This window comes from Hordeum vulgare, chromosome 4H (genome assembly GCF_904849725.1).
Source record: "Hordeum vulgare subsp. vulgare chromosome 4H, MorexV3_pseudomolecules_assembly, whole genome shotgun sequence".
Lineage (NCBI taxonomy): Eukaryota > Viridiplantae > Streptophyta > Magnoliopsida > Poales > Poaceae > Hordeum > Hordeum vulgare.
Window position 1 is genome coordinate 419,166,681 of NC_058521.1, and position 15,510 is coordinate 419,182,190.

At 50.1% G+C, this 15,510-nt stretch overlaps 1 protein-coding gene across 5 annotated transcripts; it reads right to left on the reverse strand.

The window, feature by feature from the left end:
• Positions 1–733: 733 nt before the first annotated feature.
• Positions 734–14,856, reverse strand: LOC123448797 (pentatricopeptide repeat-containing protein At1g08070, chloroplastic-like). Of its 5 annotated transcripts, none has more exons than XM_045125813.1 (7): positions 12,518–14,856; positions 12,351–12,416; positions 10,194–10,277; positions 2,061–2,610; positions 1,589–1,771; positions 1,223–1,454; positions 734–1,054 (listed from the first exon to the last, which is right to left on the reverse strand). In XM_045125813.1, exon 1 carries the CDS (start codon positions 14,525–14,527, stop codon positions 12,584–12,586), a length of 1,944 nt encoding a protein of 647 aa, XP_044981748.1. In that variant the 5' UTR covers positions 14,528–14,856; the 3' UTR covers positions 734–1,054; positions 1,223–1,454; positions 1,589–1,771; positions 2,061–2,610; positions 10,194–10,277; positions 12,351–12,416; positions 12,518–12,583. The 5 variants fall into 5 exon arrangements, with proteins under 5 accessions (XP_044981748.1, XP_044981745.1, XP_044981749.1 ...); XM_045125810.1 differs by adding an exon at positions 9,883–10,008 and having other exon boundaries at positions 12,351–14,856; XM_045125814.1 differs by lacking the exon at positions 10,194–10,277.
• Between the last annotated feature and the right edge of the window lie 654 nt (positions 14,857–15,510).

The window sequence follows — 15,510 nt, forward strand, 5'->3', positions numbered from 1 at the left end:
GATCCATTGTATCCAATATGTTCGGAGATTGATGTTGCTATGACTTTGCTATGCTTAATGCTTGTCACTAGGGCCCGAGTGCCATGATTTCAGATCTGAACCGTTTATGTTTTCACCATTATATCTAGGTTCTTGATCCAATCTTGCAAGTGCATACCCCAAAGTGACAACAATTGGGATTCTTTCCGGTAATTACTATAGTAGAGGAGTTCATATATTCACTATGTGTTAATGCTTTGTTCCGGTCCTCTATTTAAAGGAGGCCTTACATCCCTTAGTTTCCTTATGGACCCCATTGACACGCGAGGGTAGGACAAAAGATGTCATGCAAATTCTTTTTCATAAGTATGTATGACTATTTACGGAATACATGCCTATATTATATCGATGAACGGAAGCTAGTTTTGTGTCGCTCTATGTTACGACTGATATATAATGAATATTATCCAGCAATATCATCGATCCAATACCTACGAGTTTTCCACATATTATTCTTACTAAGTTATTACTGCCGCTACTGCTATACAACTGATACAAAACTGCTATCGTTGTTATCGTTACTGCTGCTACTGTTAACACTGCTATCAAAACTATCATATTACTGTGCTACTGATCACTGTGCTGCAGATACTAAATCTCCAAATATGATTTGACAACTCAGCTGCTAAAACCTACAAATATTCTTTGACTCTTCTTGTGTCGGATATATAAATTTGAGTTGAATACTCTACTCTTAAAAACTATTGTGATCTCGTATACTTGTAGGTTATTAATTAACCTCACCACAACGCGGTCGATTGTGTTTATTAAGTAAACAACAAAGTACCATAGGTCTAGGCCATAGTCGCACTCCGGCCCATCCGCGGTCGATTGTGTTTATTAAGTAAACAACAAAGTACCATAGGTCTAGGCCATAGTCGCACTCCGGCCCATCCGCAGGCCTGTCACAGTTTGATGAGAACACCATCCAGTCTCTGTTCGGAGAACATTGGCACTGTGTGCAGTCCAATTGCCATCTGTTATCCGTTCCGCTTCACCAGCGTTCTTCCGGCCTCTGCATCCATTATGTATAGATTCTTATATTTGTTGTCTCGATGCAAAAATATAATGATCACCATCGAAGAAAAAATTACCATGTCAAGAGAAACAATATTCACATTCAATGGATTAGAGGACTCATGAAAATAATGATTGAAGCAAGACTGCAGTGGTAAATTCTTACCGTCTGGATTGGTGGATGGGAAAGCATTATCGAATTTTCCCTTTGTATAAGCAGTTGTGGCTTCAAAGCCGTGTGGCTAGCTGATAGCGATGGATTGCGTGTCGTCTTCTGTGCACTACCCGGTACGTGGGGGTTGGCACAGATCTCCAGAGTTTCGTTGGCTTTTACACACATCCAATATATCCTTCTTTTGATTCCACACTGATGAGAAGATCCCGTCTGCGCCACCCGTCTATATATACAAGTGCACAAATACAAACTGATTATATAATGGGCACCTACAGTAGATAATGATTGGCCAGTCACAAAGGTGGCCACATCATCTATTATTTTAACCAAAAAAATAACGGGCCTTGGTGTACTTACTCCGAAGACAACACACAATTCATTGCTATTGGCCAGCCATGCGGCTTTAAGCTCGTTATCAACAAATGCAAGCTTAGAGCTTCTTCGGAAAATGCTGGGAATGCACAGGGCAACCCTAAAAAGACCAACATCTTCATGTGGGGACTGCAGCTTGTCAAAGTGTCTCGGGACATCATCTCTATGCTGCAGGAGATACAATATTACTCCCTCCGTTCCTAAATATAAGTCTTTCTAGGCATTCTACTAAAAGACTACATACGGATGTATATAGACATACTTTATAATATAGATTCATTCATTTTCCTTCGTATGTAGTCATCTAATAAAATCTCTTAAAAGACTTATATTTAGGAACGGAGGGAATATTAATTATAGACAGCTTGAACAACATCACTATGTAGTTATGTAACGTAGCTGTGCAGGTGTATACTACTGAAAAAGCAAATCATTTTGCATAGCCACATATATATACCTTAAGTGTTGAGATGACTGGTTTTGCAACGATGGTAGCCAATGTACTTGACAGTTGACACCATCCATTACAAAGGGGTTGTAATGGTCACCTTTTGGCTTGGTATACCGAGTAAGTTGAAGTGGTTCTTATGGTGAACTCATGTCAAAAACCTCATTGATCCTACTGCGCTTCAACATGGACGTCAGTGAACACAAACTTTCGGCGGATGGTTGCCAACAGTCACTCTGATCTCATCAACTGCTGCTGGAGTCACTACACCGAATGCCTCCAGGGTCACCTGGATGGTCTCGTGGTGCTCAAGTCCTACCGAAACACACCCCAATTCTCCCCAACCTTTCTGTGGAAAATATTACTGTTTCACTTCCCCATGATGGCCAGCCAGCATTCTCGATCACCCGCTCGCTCTCCAGATATATGCTCTCTAAGCTCATCACGTAAATGCTGGGCTGCAAGTCCTTAATTTTGCCATCTCATTTGTATCCTGCGAACAAAGCCACTGCTACCCTCTTCCCAGATGGTGACACAGAGGGGCTTATAGCAAACGTCCCTGTTTATGTAGAATTAAACAGAGCAAATATTATTTAAGCAGAAAGGATTCAAATTTTACTCATGCATCCTTGAACAAGTAGAGCAGATCAAATAGCAAAAGGCAAGAAAGAAAATTCAACAGCCAAACCTGGTGGAGTGAGGCGCTCTGTTTTTCCTGTCCTAAGATTAGTTTTGTAGACGACATTTGAGGGGCTACGGCGTTCTTGCAGGGGCTCCTTGGTGGGCACGTAGATGAGGTGATGGTCAGTTGTGTGACCGTCTACCTCGTAGCCTCCTGCAGTGCAACCACTATCCTCCATACGGGCACCACTGAATAAGTGGGTGGTGCCGTTAATAGGGTCAGGATCCCTACCAGACCTAGATCGCAGGTTATATGGGTGAAAGGGTGGCTGGCGTGGCGAGGGGCGCGGCTGCCGGCGACGAGGCGCCGTTGTCGCGCGCGAGAGAGAGAGAACAGGGGCGGCTAGGGTTAGGATGCTGGCTCCTGCTAGGAGCCGATCAAATAGTTTGATTCTGCTTAACCAAAACTGAGTTCTTACAAGAATATATATAATCTCCCTAGTGCTAATCAAATTTAATAAACTAAGCTAAGCCCCTAATAACTATAAGATAAGTTGGGCCAGGCCCTTATGTGGCTGCCCCCTTGGGCCCTCTCCGGTTATACTGAATACCGGTCATAACATCTCTCCCCGCCTGCGCAAACAGCTCGTCCTCGAGCTGGAAGTCGGGGAAGTGCTTGCTGAGCTCATCAAGGGGCTCCCAAGTAGCGTCCTCCTCTGGAAGGCCTTGCCACTGGATCAAGAGGCGCCAAACGCCGCGGCTCTGTTGGGCCTTCAACACCTTCGCTGGACCAGGAAGGAGACGGCCATCGGATGCCGGAGGAAGATCCGGCGCAGCCGCCGGTGGCTCACCGCGGAAGGGCTTCAACAAGCCCACATGGAAGACGTCGTGGATGCGCGCGCCTGCCAGCAGCTGTAGGCGACGGTGCCGATGCGTTCCAACACCTTGAACGGACCAGCATAACGAGGACCCAACTTGCGCTTGGCACGGGGCTCGAGCGACTGTGTAGAGTGGTGGAGAAGGCGCAGCCACATCCAGTCGCCTACTGTAAACTCCGCCTCCCAGTGATGGATGTCATAGTATTTCTTGGACAGCTGCTGTGCCTGGAGAAGACGCCGGCACACCTCGGCCAAGATCTCATCCCGGCCGCGAAGAAGGGTGCCTGCCGCCTCCGTCCGAGCCATCTCAGGTTGGAACGGCAGCATGGGAGGTGGAGGGCGACCGTAGACCACCTCGAAGGGGGTGGCACGCAGGGCGGGGTGGTAGGAGGTGTTGTAGCAGTACTCCGCCCAAGAGAGCCAGTCCATCCAAGCCCGAGGACGATCACCTGTGACACAGCGTAAGTACATAGCAATCACCTTGTTGACCACCTCAGATTGACCGTCGGTCTGTGGATGAAATGTCGTGCTGAGACGTAATTTGACGCCTGCCAGCCGAAAAAGATCCATCCAAACATGGCTTGTGAACACCGGGTCACGATCGCTGACAATCGAGGATGGAAATCTGTGAAGGCGGACGATGCCGTCGAAGAAGGCACGCGCGACCGAGGTGGCGATGTAGGGGTGGCCGAGGGCGATGAAGTGCGCGTACTTAGAGAAACGGTCCACCACGGTGAGGATGACGGACTTGCTGCCCACCTTGGGGAGGCCCTCGATGAAGTCCATGGAGATGTCAGCCCAGACCTGGGAAGGCACCTCAAGGGGCTGCAGCAGGCCCGCCGGCTATAGAGTCTCCGTCTTGTTGACGGAGATCATCGTGATCCGGCACGAAAAGGCGACGACCATGGAGGAGTAACCCGTCGTCCAGGTGCCACGGCGCCGACAAGTCGCCCACAGCTAGGCGTTGCTGAAGGAGCTGCGCATCCGCGGCCGTCGCAGTGGCGCGTCGGATGTCGTCGAAGAAGGCGAACGATGGCCCCGAGCTGATGTAGAGGGCAGCGCCCACGATGTCGGGGACGTCCGTGTCGTGGTCGGTGTCGCGGCGGGACAGGGCGTCAGCCACGATGTTGAGACGGCCCAGACGGTACTCAATCGTGAAATCGAACCCAAAGAGCTTGTTGATCCACTAGTGCTGCGGCACGGTGGATAAGCGCTGGTCCAGCAGAAATTTCAGGCTATAGTGATCCGTGCGAATCAGGAAGTGGCGCCCCCAAAGATAAGGCCGCCAGTGGCGTACAACCCGAACCAAGCTGATGACCTCCCGCTCGTAGGCCGCGAGCTTGTGATGCCGCGCGCCGAACGGCCTGCTGAAGAACAAGCGGCCCGGCGCCCTGGTGAAGGACGGCGCCGAACCCCACGCCCGAGGCATCGCAGTCGGCTATGAACTGTTGATCAAAATCCGACATCTAGAGGACCGGCCCGGTGGTGAGAGCCTGCTTAAGGGCCTGGAAGGCGTCGGTCGCCTCACTGTCCCAAGCGAAGGCATCGCGGCGCAACAGGTGAGTGAGCGGCGCGGCGATAAGACTGAACTCCCAGATGAACTTCCGTAGTAGCCGGCAAGACCTAGGAAACCACAGAGGGCCCGTGGCGAGTGTGGAGTCGACCAGGCCGCGACAGCCGCGACCTTATCAGCATCCATGGCGACTCCCTCCGCCGAGATGATGTGGCCGAGGTAGGCGATGGATGATGTGGCGAACGAGCACTTCGAGCGCTTAAGGTGCAGCTGGTGCGCCCGAAGCTCGTTGAAGATGATGGCAACGTGTTGCAGGTGCTTGGCCCATGAGGGACTGTAGATGAGGATGTCGTCGAAGAACACGAGCACAAACCACCGCAAGTAGGGGCGGAGGACGTCGTTCGTCAAGGCATGAAATGTCGCCGGCACATTGGAGAGGCCAAAAGGCATCACCAAGAACTCGAAATGGCCGTGATGGGTGCGAAAGGCCGTCTTCGCGACGTCGTCCGGGTGCATTCGAACCTGGTGGTAGCCGGAATGAAGGTCGAGCTTAGTGAAGAAGGATGCCCCATGTAGCTCGTCCAGGAGTTCATCCACAACAAGTATGGGAAATTTGTCCTTGGATGTCTGGGCATTAAGAGCACGATAGTCGATGCAGAAACGCCACGATACGTCGGGCTTGCGGATGAGGAGCACCGGCGCCGAAAACGGGGAGGTCGAAATCTGGATGATGCCCAACGCAAGCATAAGCGCGCACTGCCGCTCCATCTCATCCTTCTGAATCTGTGGATAGCGATACGGTCGCACGGCGACGGGAGCTGTGCCCGGGAGGAGATGAATGCGGTGGTCGCAGGCTCGTGCGGGCGGCAAGCCCTGCGGCTCGTCGAAGAGATCACTATGCTGCTGCAAAAGGCGAGCCAACAGGGGCGGCTCGGCCTCAACAGTTGCCGCCGTCAGCTGTGGTTAGGGCGCCGCTGGTGCAGCGCCACCCTCACCCTGCAACCGAATGCGGCGACCGAGGAGCCAGAAAGTCATTGACATGGTGTCGAAGTCCCAGAGAATGGGCCCCAGGGTCCGCAAGAAGTCGACACCGACGATGAAGTCGAAAGAGCCCAAGTCGATGCCAACGCATGTGATGGCGAAGTGCTCGTCGCCGATGACGATGGGAACCTGTCACGCAATCCCGTGGCAGTGGAGGCGATCACCATTCGCCACGGTAACCTACAGTTGCTCCCCGCCTGTGGGCTGAAGCGCCAACCGACGCATGGTCGACTCGGGCAGGAAGTTATGAGTGGAGCCCGTATCCAGCAGTGCTAGGAGACGTTCCCCGTTGATCGTCACCGGCAGCAGCATAGTCTTTTCCGCCCGTATACCCGCGAGGGCATGGAGGGAAACCAGGAGGGCGGTGGCACAAGCGGGTGTCGGCATGACCGCCGCATCGGCAAGGTCGGACAGGTCGCCGAGCCCAACTGCGGCGGGGTCCTCCTCGACGTAGTCCGCCGCTTCCAAGTAGAACAGGCGCGGGCAGACGTGACCCGATACATAGGGCTCATCGCAGTTATAGCAAAGCCCTTGGCGACGGCGCTCGAGTTGCTCGGCCGGAGTGAGCCGGCGGAACGGGCGCGCCGCTACCGTGGTAGGGGCAGGTGCTGCAGCCGGTAGAGGCCGGCCTGGTGCGGAAGCTGCCGGCCGAGGGGACGGCCGATAGGCCCGGGATGGCGTCGCCTGCTGCATGGCCAGCGCACGGCGCTCGAATGCGCGGGCGTAGTACATGGCCGTCTGGAGGTCCTGGGGCCCGCGCATCTCCACGTCAACGCGGATGTGGTCCGGTAGGCCTCCCACGAAGAGCTCGGCCGCTATTGGGCTGAGATGCCGGGAGCGTGGCACGCCAGCGCCTGAAAGCGATCAACAAAGTCTTGCACCGTGGACAGGAACGGAAGGCGCCCAAGCTCTACGAGTCGGCTCCCGCGTATGGGGGGGCCAAAACCCAAGAGGCACAGATCGTGGAATCATTCCCATGATGGTATCCCGCCCTCGTCCTGCTCGAGGGCGTAGTACCATGCATGTGCGGCGCCGCGAAGATGGTATGCAGCGATCCAGGTGCGGTCGGACGCCAGGGTGCGCTGCCCCCTGAAAAATTGGTCACATTGATTGAGCCAATTCAAGGGGTCCTCGGTGCCGTCGTAGGTGGCAAACTCCAGCTTGGAGAAGCGCGGAGGTGGATGGCCGTTGGCGTCTCACCGACGCGGAGCAACGAGGACGACGGGGCCGGGTAGGTGGGCTGCAAGGTACCGCCGTCGAACAGTGGCCCGTCCACGCTGGCGTAGAGACCCGCCGTTCCGAAGGGCCCGGCGAGCGGCCCGACGGTGTGCGCCGCGGCTGGCGGCGGGAAGGATGGCTGGCTCGGCCCTGCCGTGTAGACCGGCCCGGCGAGCAAGGCGGGCAGCGGAGACGGCAACGGGGGAATCACACCTCCTGGATGGGAACCCCTAGAGGCGGCGGCAGCCCACTCTGCGTCGAGGTCGTCCCCTGGTGCAGCGTCGCCGAGAGGGTCGGTGGTGGCGCCACGGTGGGGAAAAAGGAGGCGGCCGCCGCCGGCGACGCATAGGGCCCCGCGAGAAGCGAGTGGATGCCCGCAACCGCCTGTCCTAGCTCCAGCAGTGTGGCCGTCATCTCTGTTGCGGTGAAGACGAGGGCAGCGGTGGCCGGGCGGGCGTGGTCGGCGGCCCGATCAAGGCCGTCGCGGCCGCCGTGGTGGCCAGCGGCGTGGTGGTGGTAGGCAGCGTGAGGCTGGGGGTGGGTGGAGGCGAAGACATGACCGAACTTGAGCAACCTGATACCAAGTTGATAGGGCTAGGATCCCTACTAGACCTAGATCGCAGGTTATATGGGTGGAAGGGTGGCTGGAGTGGCGAGGGGCGCGGCTGCCGGCGGTGAGGCGCCGTTGTCGTGCGCGAGAGAGAGAAAGAACAGGGACGGCTAGGGTTAGGGCGCCGGCTCCTGCTAGGAGCCGATCAAATAGATTAATTCTGCTTAACCAAAACTCAGTTCTTACAAGAGTATATATAATCTCCCTAGTGCTAATCAAATCTGATAAACTGGGCTAAGCCCCTAATAACTAGATAAGTTCGGCCAGGCCCTTACGTGGCTGCCCCCTTGGGCCCTCTCTGGTTATACTGAATACGGGTCATAACAGCCATAGATGTCTGCCAAGGTGAAAACCTTGACTTCGCCATTATCAGCAAAGCGCAGGCCTACCTGAAGCGTCTCAAGGTTGTGTTGTCTTTCAGAGACGAAAGCCAGGCTGGTGAGATGGCCCGAATCAACGTCGGCTTCTACAGTGGCTTCAGGAGCCAAGTCCAGGCGCTTGACAATCGTCTTGAGAGCTGCCGATGGAATGGGTTGGCAATTGTAGTTGTATGACAAGCCATCCGTCAAGTGCAGCTCCTCCTGCCCTGATGATGCTGGAACTGGACAGCAGAATATGTCCAGGGGCAGTGGAGGCCTGTAGCTCGTGAAGAAGGCAATGCTTCCTCTACTCTCACTCATTTTGGCAAATGCAAGGTATTTATAGAGCCTGGATCTTAGCTGTGCACATTTCTGTCATAGTATGCAACTCCACAGGACCACAAATAGCCTCTTTGGTAACCACTACAAGATTAACTATGCATACTTGTATGTCATCATAGTTGTCTCAATTCTCAGCGCATTACGTGCAAACAGGCAGTTTGATATATTTTAACATATTTTGGCTGTGTAAGATAACTACAGATAAGGCTGTGCATAAATTTCTAGAGGACTTTTTTTTTCTCGAACACGCAGGAGTCTAGCAGACTTCTCATACAGGTCATTCTTCAACAATTCTTGGTCTAGATCTACTGATAGTGGTGCGGTCCAGTGATATTCTGCTGACAGTGATATAGTTTGATATATCAGCAATCAGGGAAGCAAACTTGTATTCTTTCTGATTCTTTTCTATTAGAACGAAACCAACATGATTTGAAGTATACATGCTGTCATACATGCTGTCCTGTTTTGTGACACCATTTCAAGATTCTTTGATGCCATTGCCAGCATATCCATGTATCATGTCAACTAAGTTCTTTGTCTTCTATCTCTCCAAGTTGGAGATCTTTGATATGTATTTTTAAGGCACTAAATTTCATCCAATTTTTCTGCTTATATCTCTCTACAAAATCTCACAAGTATTTCTATCATACTCCACACGAATGTGCTGACTTGTTCAGATTTAATTCTCACTATGTGATGCTTGTTTCATATTTTCTCTTCTCATCTAAAAAAGAAAAGGTGTTTTCTAGCCGCGTAAAAAGGAATCATCAGTCGATATCCAGCGGCACTTCCGGTCAGTTTAAAATTGAACAGTCAGCTGGTCATGTACAGATTGCATTGATCGATGCAGAGGCTGGGGGCCTGCCCTCCTTTTCAGAAGAAAAAACTTGGTCGTGCACAGATATCCCCTTGAGGCAGGTCTACTGTGAGTGTGGATCTCACAATTTCCATGGTTCATGTTAGCTCTTGTAACAAGCATGTGAGATTTTTGTGAAGCCAACAAATGTGAACAGTACTATCCCCATTTGTTTATCAGTCAAAGAGACTTTTATTCTTTTCCCTTTAGTATAGACCGACGGCAATTACCTAGGAACCTAGGACTTGATCAAAGTAAAGAAAAACCATGCTCAGCTGTGATGGTTACTTCATAATATCTTTTTTCTTCAAGAGCACACAAATTCATAACATATCTTCTAATATGAAAAAACAGAAGCATTCCATATTTTCTAGAAATGTGCCAGGAACTCACAGTGGGTATCCAGCAATATTTTCAGTTTGTTTAAAAACAGATCAGTCAGTCTTCTTTTTCTCCAGAAAACTGTAGGGGAGGCCCCAACAGTAAAAAGACCAGTCACTTAGTCATTTATTGATATCCCTGCAAGTCTTCCAATTAATTGAGTAGGTCCAATGTGACTTTGTTTAGGTGGATCTTGCAACTCACATGATTCACACTCGCAACAAGCACATGAGAATTTTTGAAGTCAATACATGTGAATTGTCTTCTCACATTTGTTTTATCAGTCAATAAGACTAATTCATTTCCTTTCAGCATAAACTGACCTTAATTAGTTGGGAGTCTGCGACTTGAAAGTGGAGAAAAATTATGCTCGATTGTAATGGTCACTTCATATTTTCTATTCCCATCTGAAAAAAAAAGAAACACCATATTTTTCTGGTCATATTTCCTATTCCCATCTGAAAAAAATGAAACACCATATTTTTCTGGTCACATGCAAGAAACCAACAAAAAGTATCCGGCAATCTTAGCCGCCAGTGTCATATATTCTGGTCAAGAAAAACAGACTTAGTTATATACTAGCTCCTCGAGTTTTGAAATAAATCTAGCAGGTCCATTGTGACAGTCTAGGCGGATCTTACAATTTGCGTTGGTACATGTTTGCATTTGCAACAAACAGGGTGAGATTGTTGAAGATACATGTCAATTATCCCCTTGCCAAATGTATTTTCAATCATTTTGATATCAAAGTACTACATTCGGTTCAAAACAGTTTTTGCTATCACATGCATGCACTTAATTTTGTTCAACTTTACCACAAATACAAGTTATAAGCATCTTGACAATAAAAGATAAAAAGTAGCTAACCACAGATCTATGGGATTAATGAAAACGACCAGAACTTGAATGCCAAAACTCAATGAACCAGTCATAGTGAGCAAACAAGACCTGAATTAAGCTATCACACAGTTGCTGGTCTGGCCACAACTTGTGCATCAGCAGAGCTTACTTTGCACAATTTTGATATAATTAAGCGTCCATCTATCTCATCATCAAATGGCAGATTTTTCTTTCACACGTTTGTGTTTTCAGTCAATGAGACTTGAAATGTTGGTTTCCCTTTGGCTCTATTATCAGATTGATTAAACAAACAAAACTGTATTTACATTTTCTACATATAGAAAATAAAAAAGAAATGGTTCAAAATCTTCTGGTTAAATGTGGGTATCCAACGATGCTTCCGACTGGTTTACACAGACCAGTCCTTTAGTCGTATAATGGTATCCCAAGTGCTATAACAAATTTAGCAGGTCTCTTGTGACTCTCTATGTAACACAAATTCACATGGGTACAGAAACAACTCTTGAGCATCTTCGCTCACCCGTAAAAACCATATTAATCAGAGTAAATATTTTGAACCAGCTAGCTGTGACAAACTATCAGATTTCTGCTCAGTTCTCACACTGCACCAGATTTTATAGTGATAGTCCTGGTTTGAACCAGATTTACACACACACCCTGCCATGGCAGCGAAAACAGGCTGCCGTGGCAGAGAAACGCTGCCATGTCAACGAAAACGGGTTGTCGTGCAAGAAAAACGCTTCCATGGGTTGGTCTATCGAAAAAATGTATCCACCCTTCACAAACTGAAGGGCTTAGAAAAAACAGTTGTTTCTCACAGGTATTTCCCACTGTTGTCTCGGATGCCCCGTTTCGTCCACAGTCCAGCCGGCAGGATAACCATTGCATCGCCAGGTAGGCCCATGAACCGTGAAATCAGGATAGGGAAAATCATGAATCGGGTGCAAATCAGGGTTGCAGCTATTAAATTTGGTGCATCGGGTCGACACAACTACAAGGTTCTAAGAATTTACTTTATTAACTAACCATAGGTATGTGAAATTAGTAAACCTCAACTAGTACCACTAGAACCTGCATACTCAATACCTTTTATTCTACCTCCCTTCCTAATCAAATATTTCTTGGTACCAGATGGAATCGTATTCTTCTAACACAAATAAGGTATGTTCAATATGGTCTGAAGATGGTGAAGAGAACATATTTTCCAAATAAATACATGTGGCTTGGAAAGTAATTAGCCTACATATAGCCCTGTTATGAAGAAAAAAATACCCGCAAATCTTTATCTGAGCATTTCTTATACATGTTGTTCAGACGATAAAAGAATTACAAGCCTTTTTTTTCTGTATCACCTTTCCACCCCCATTGTTAGTTTATCCTTGCTCTTCCTTTCTTCTTCCATCATCATGATCCCCGTTATATCTTCTTTTTATACTTACCCTGGTAACTTTAGCATGCATTGACATTTGAGAAAGATATTCATTCGCTTGCACCATGGTTCACGACTAATAAAAATAAAAGGAAACCCTGACTATCGCGTGTGTTGATCCATGTTCAGTATTCCAGACGGATGGATTATCATGGAAAGAAACAAGGAATGAAAGGAAGTTCTGCCTGACCTCTGGTAAAAGTTCAAAAGATCAATAATTTGGTCGCTGATGCCATGTGAATATTTTATTTGAAATCTGCAAACATAGATAGAGGAAACACGAAGTGAAAAACAGGCTTATCAAAATACACACGATGATAGGGACACAAACCACAGAAGTAAAGATCCGTTCATGACCTTGTAAGGCTTCAACTTGGACCTATCTAAAGATTTTCATTTCAGGTGCGATCGACTGCTAGAACCTCAAGAATGAGACATTTCAACAACACTATATCCTGAAACTTTTGGGACATGTCGTTGCTTCATGGAGTCCCTTAGGTCATTTACTGATTGCCACATCCCTTCTTTAGCATATATGTTAGATAACATAGTTTGAAACCCGTCATGGCGAGGATCCAGATTGACAAGCTTCCTGCCCACCCTTTCTCCGACCTCATTTTCACCATGCTTCCAGCAGGCACCAAGCAATGCACCCCATGCTGGAACATCAGGTGACATGGGCATGCTCTCAATCAGATCCTCAGCCTCCTTAACATATCCAGCACGTCCAAGAAGATCAACCATGCATCCATAGTGTCTGATGTTTGGCACAATTTGGTACTTGTGTTGCATCAATTTGAAGAAGTGGCGGCCCTCCTCAACTAGGCCGGCATGTCTGCAAGCACTCAAAACTCCGGTGAAAGTTATCTCATTCGGGATGGCAGTGCTGGATGCTTCCATCTCTGAGAAAATCTCAAGGGATTTCGTCACAAGGCCGTTCATGGCCAACCCTACAATGACAGCATTCCAGCAAGGTGCTCCCTTTTCTTCCATTATGTTGAAGACGTCCATTGCAGCTTCCAAGTATCCACACTTCATGTACATGTCAATGAGGCTAGTCCCAAGTACAAGAGTGATGTAACATTTGTTTTGCCTTACGTAATCATGCACTGACTTTCCTTTCTCCAAAGCAGACAGATTAGTGCATGCAGATATAACACTAACAATAGTAACCTCGTCGGGCCTGACTCCCTGGGCTCGCATGTTATCAAAGACAGTGAGCGCATGTGAGGATTGGTTATTCTGCACACAGCCAGAGATCATTGTACTCCAAGAAACATTGTCCTTGTCAGGCATTGCACTGAACAATGTCATTGCATTTTCGACATGACCATTCTTTAGATAGCCTGCTATCATCGAGTTCCAGGAGAACTGGTCCAAGCAGTCACCGCTGTCAAACAACCTCCGTGCTGCAACAACATCCAGGCAACATGAGTACATGTGGATCAGAACATTCTGAATATTTAGCAGTGAACAAAGGCCAGCCCTGATAACCAGTCCATGGCACAGTTCCCCATTTCGAATCACTTCCGACTGTGCACAAGCGGCCACTACACTGACCATCAGCGCCTCATCCACAGGCCACATCTCTCGACGCATGCATGAGAACATGTGCAACGCCTCCGCAAACATGTCGTTCCGCTCAAAGCATGAAATCATGGCAGTCCACGTGAAAATATCCCTGCACTCAGCCTCGTCAAACACCCCTCTTGCCTCTTCCACCATACCCCTCCTCCCAAACAATGACACCATGGAGCTCACCGCTGTGGCATTCCGCTTTGGCATCCGTGCAAACACCCCAACCGCCTGATCAACGTCCCCTGCATGCACGTACGCAGCCAGGATGGTGTTCCACGAAACAGCGTCCCACACAGGCCCTGCGTCGAACACCCTGCGTGCGTCCCAGAGGCAGCCGCAAACAGAGTACATATGCATCAGGGCGTTCCTGAGGTACAAATCGTCACCAAACCCGTGCCTGATAGCGTGTGACTGCACCTGCCTGCCTTCACTTACGTCCCTCCTGGCGGCGCAGGCGGCGGCGAGGATGGGGTGGGTGTAGGTGTCGGGGGACGCCGGCAGGGAGGTGTAGAGTGGTAGGCAGAGGTGCGGCATCCCGGCGAGCAGGGCCGCCTTGAGGAGCGTATTGCAGGAGAAGGCGTTGGGGCAGCGGACGAGTCGGAGGAGGCGGAACGAATGGTGGATTGGGAAGGGGAGGAGGCGGGTAGCGGAGGTGAAGAGGAGGAGGCGGCTGGCGGCGAAGGCATCGGCGAGGAGGCCGGAGGCGATGAACTGGCCGTGAATCTGGAGGAGATGGCGCACGGAGGAGCACCGAGCGAGTTGCGCGTCTAGGAGAGACACCGTGAGCATGGCCGGCGCTACGGCGGCAAGCGCCACCAGCTGCAGGTTAGGACTTCTTTGCGCGTAGGCTATTTGTCAGTTGTCTGAAAAAGTAATTTGGGTCAGTTGATTTTTCTCCCTCCCTTTCTTCAGTCTGTGTTGCTGTACTGTGCAGCCCAACCAAAACCGAACTACTCCAGACCGAACTACTCCGATGCTGTTCCTTATTATCCTTCTTCCCTGCAACGGGGGAAATCCGGCAAGTTGGTTCAGACAGTGAGAGCAATTTCAACGGGTCGATCCAAACAGATGGCGATTTTGTTCGACTTTTATCGTTTGAGTCAGTCAGGCGGACACGAACGTCCGCTTCGATGTTTCGGTCGACGCATGTGCCCAACGCTGGCTCGACCCATTTTTGTTGACGTGCATCAAACATGCATAATATTAACGAAAATGACCGTTTAAATATTAAAAAAGCCGGCCACGAAGGCCGACGAGAGTCCACGCGTTACATTATTAATGAAAAATAAGAAGAAAAAAACCTAGGCGTCCTCGGCAGCGGCGTCGAGGTCGGGATGTGCCGGAGCGGGGACGGGCTCCGCCAGCGCGGGTAGTGCTGGTGTCGGCGGTGGCGCAACAGCACGGGCACGCTCGCGCGCCTGTTGCATCGCCATCTGAGCTTTAAGGTAGACGCCTCCTGTGGAAGAAGCGCACTGGCGCGGACAACGAGGGTGTTCGAGAAGAAGCCGGGCGTAGCACGGGCGCGCTAGTGCGCCAGGTGCATCGCCCTCGTAGCCTGCAGGTAGGCGACCTCCTCTGACAGCATCGCACTAGAATAGACGACGCTGTTGTCGCCGTTGTCCATGGCTGCTGGGTCGTCGATGAGGAAACAAAGGGGTGACGAGATGTGGACGGGCGGGCTTCTGAAAGCAGATGGCGGAACCCACCGCACGCTCGGATTAAAAAAGACCGGCCGCGGTCGCCGACGCGTGGGCCCGAGGATGGCGGCCGTC

Bases quoted from the DNA above. Each gene is read 5' to 3' on its own strand.
- LOC123448797 (XM_045125814.1), bottom strand. From the start codon at position 14,527: ATGCTCACGGTGTCTCTCCTAGACGCGCAACTCGCTCGGTGCTCCTCC.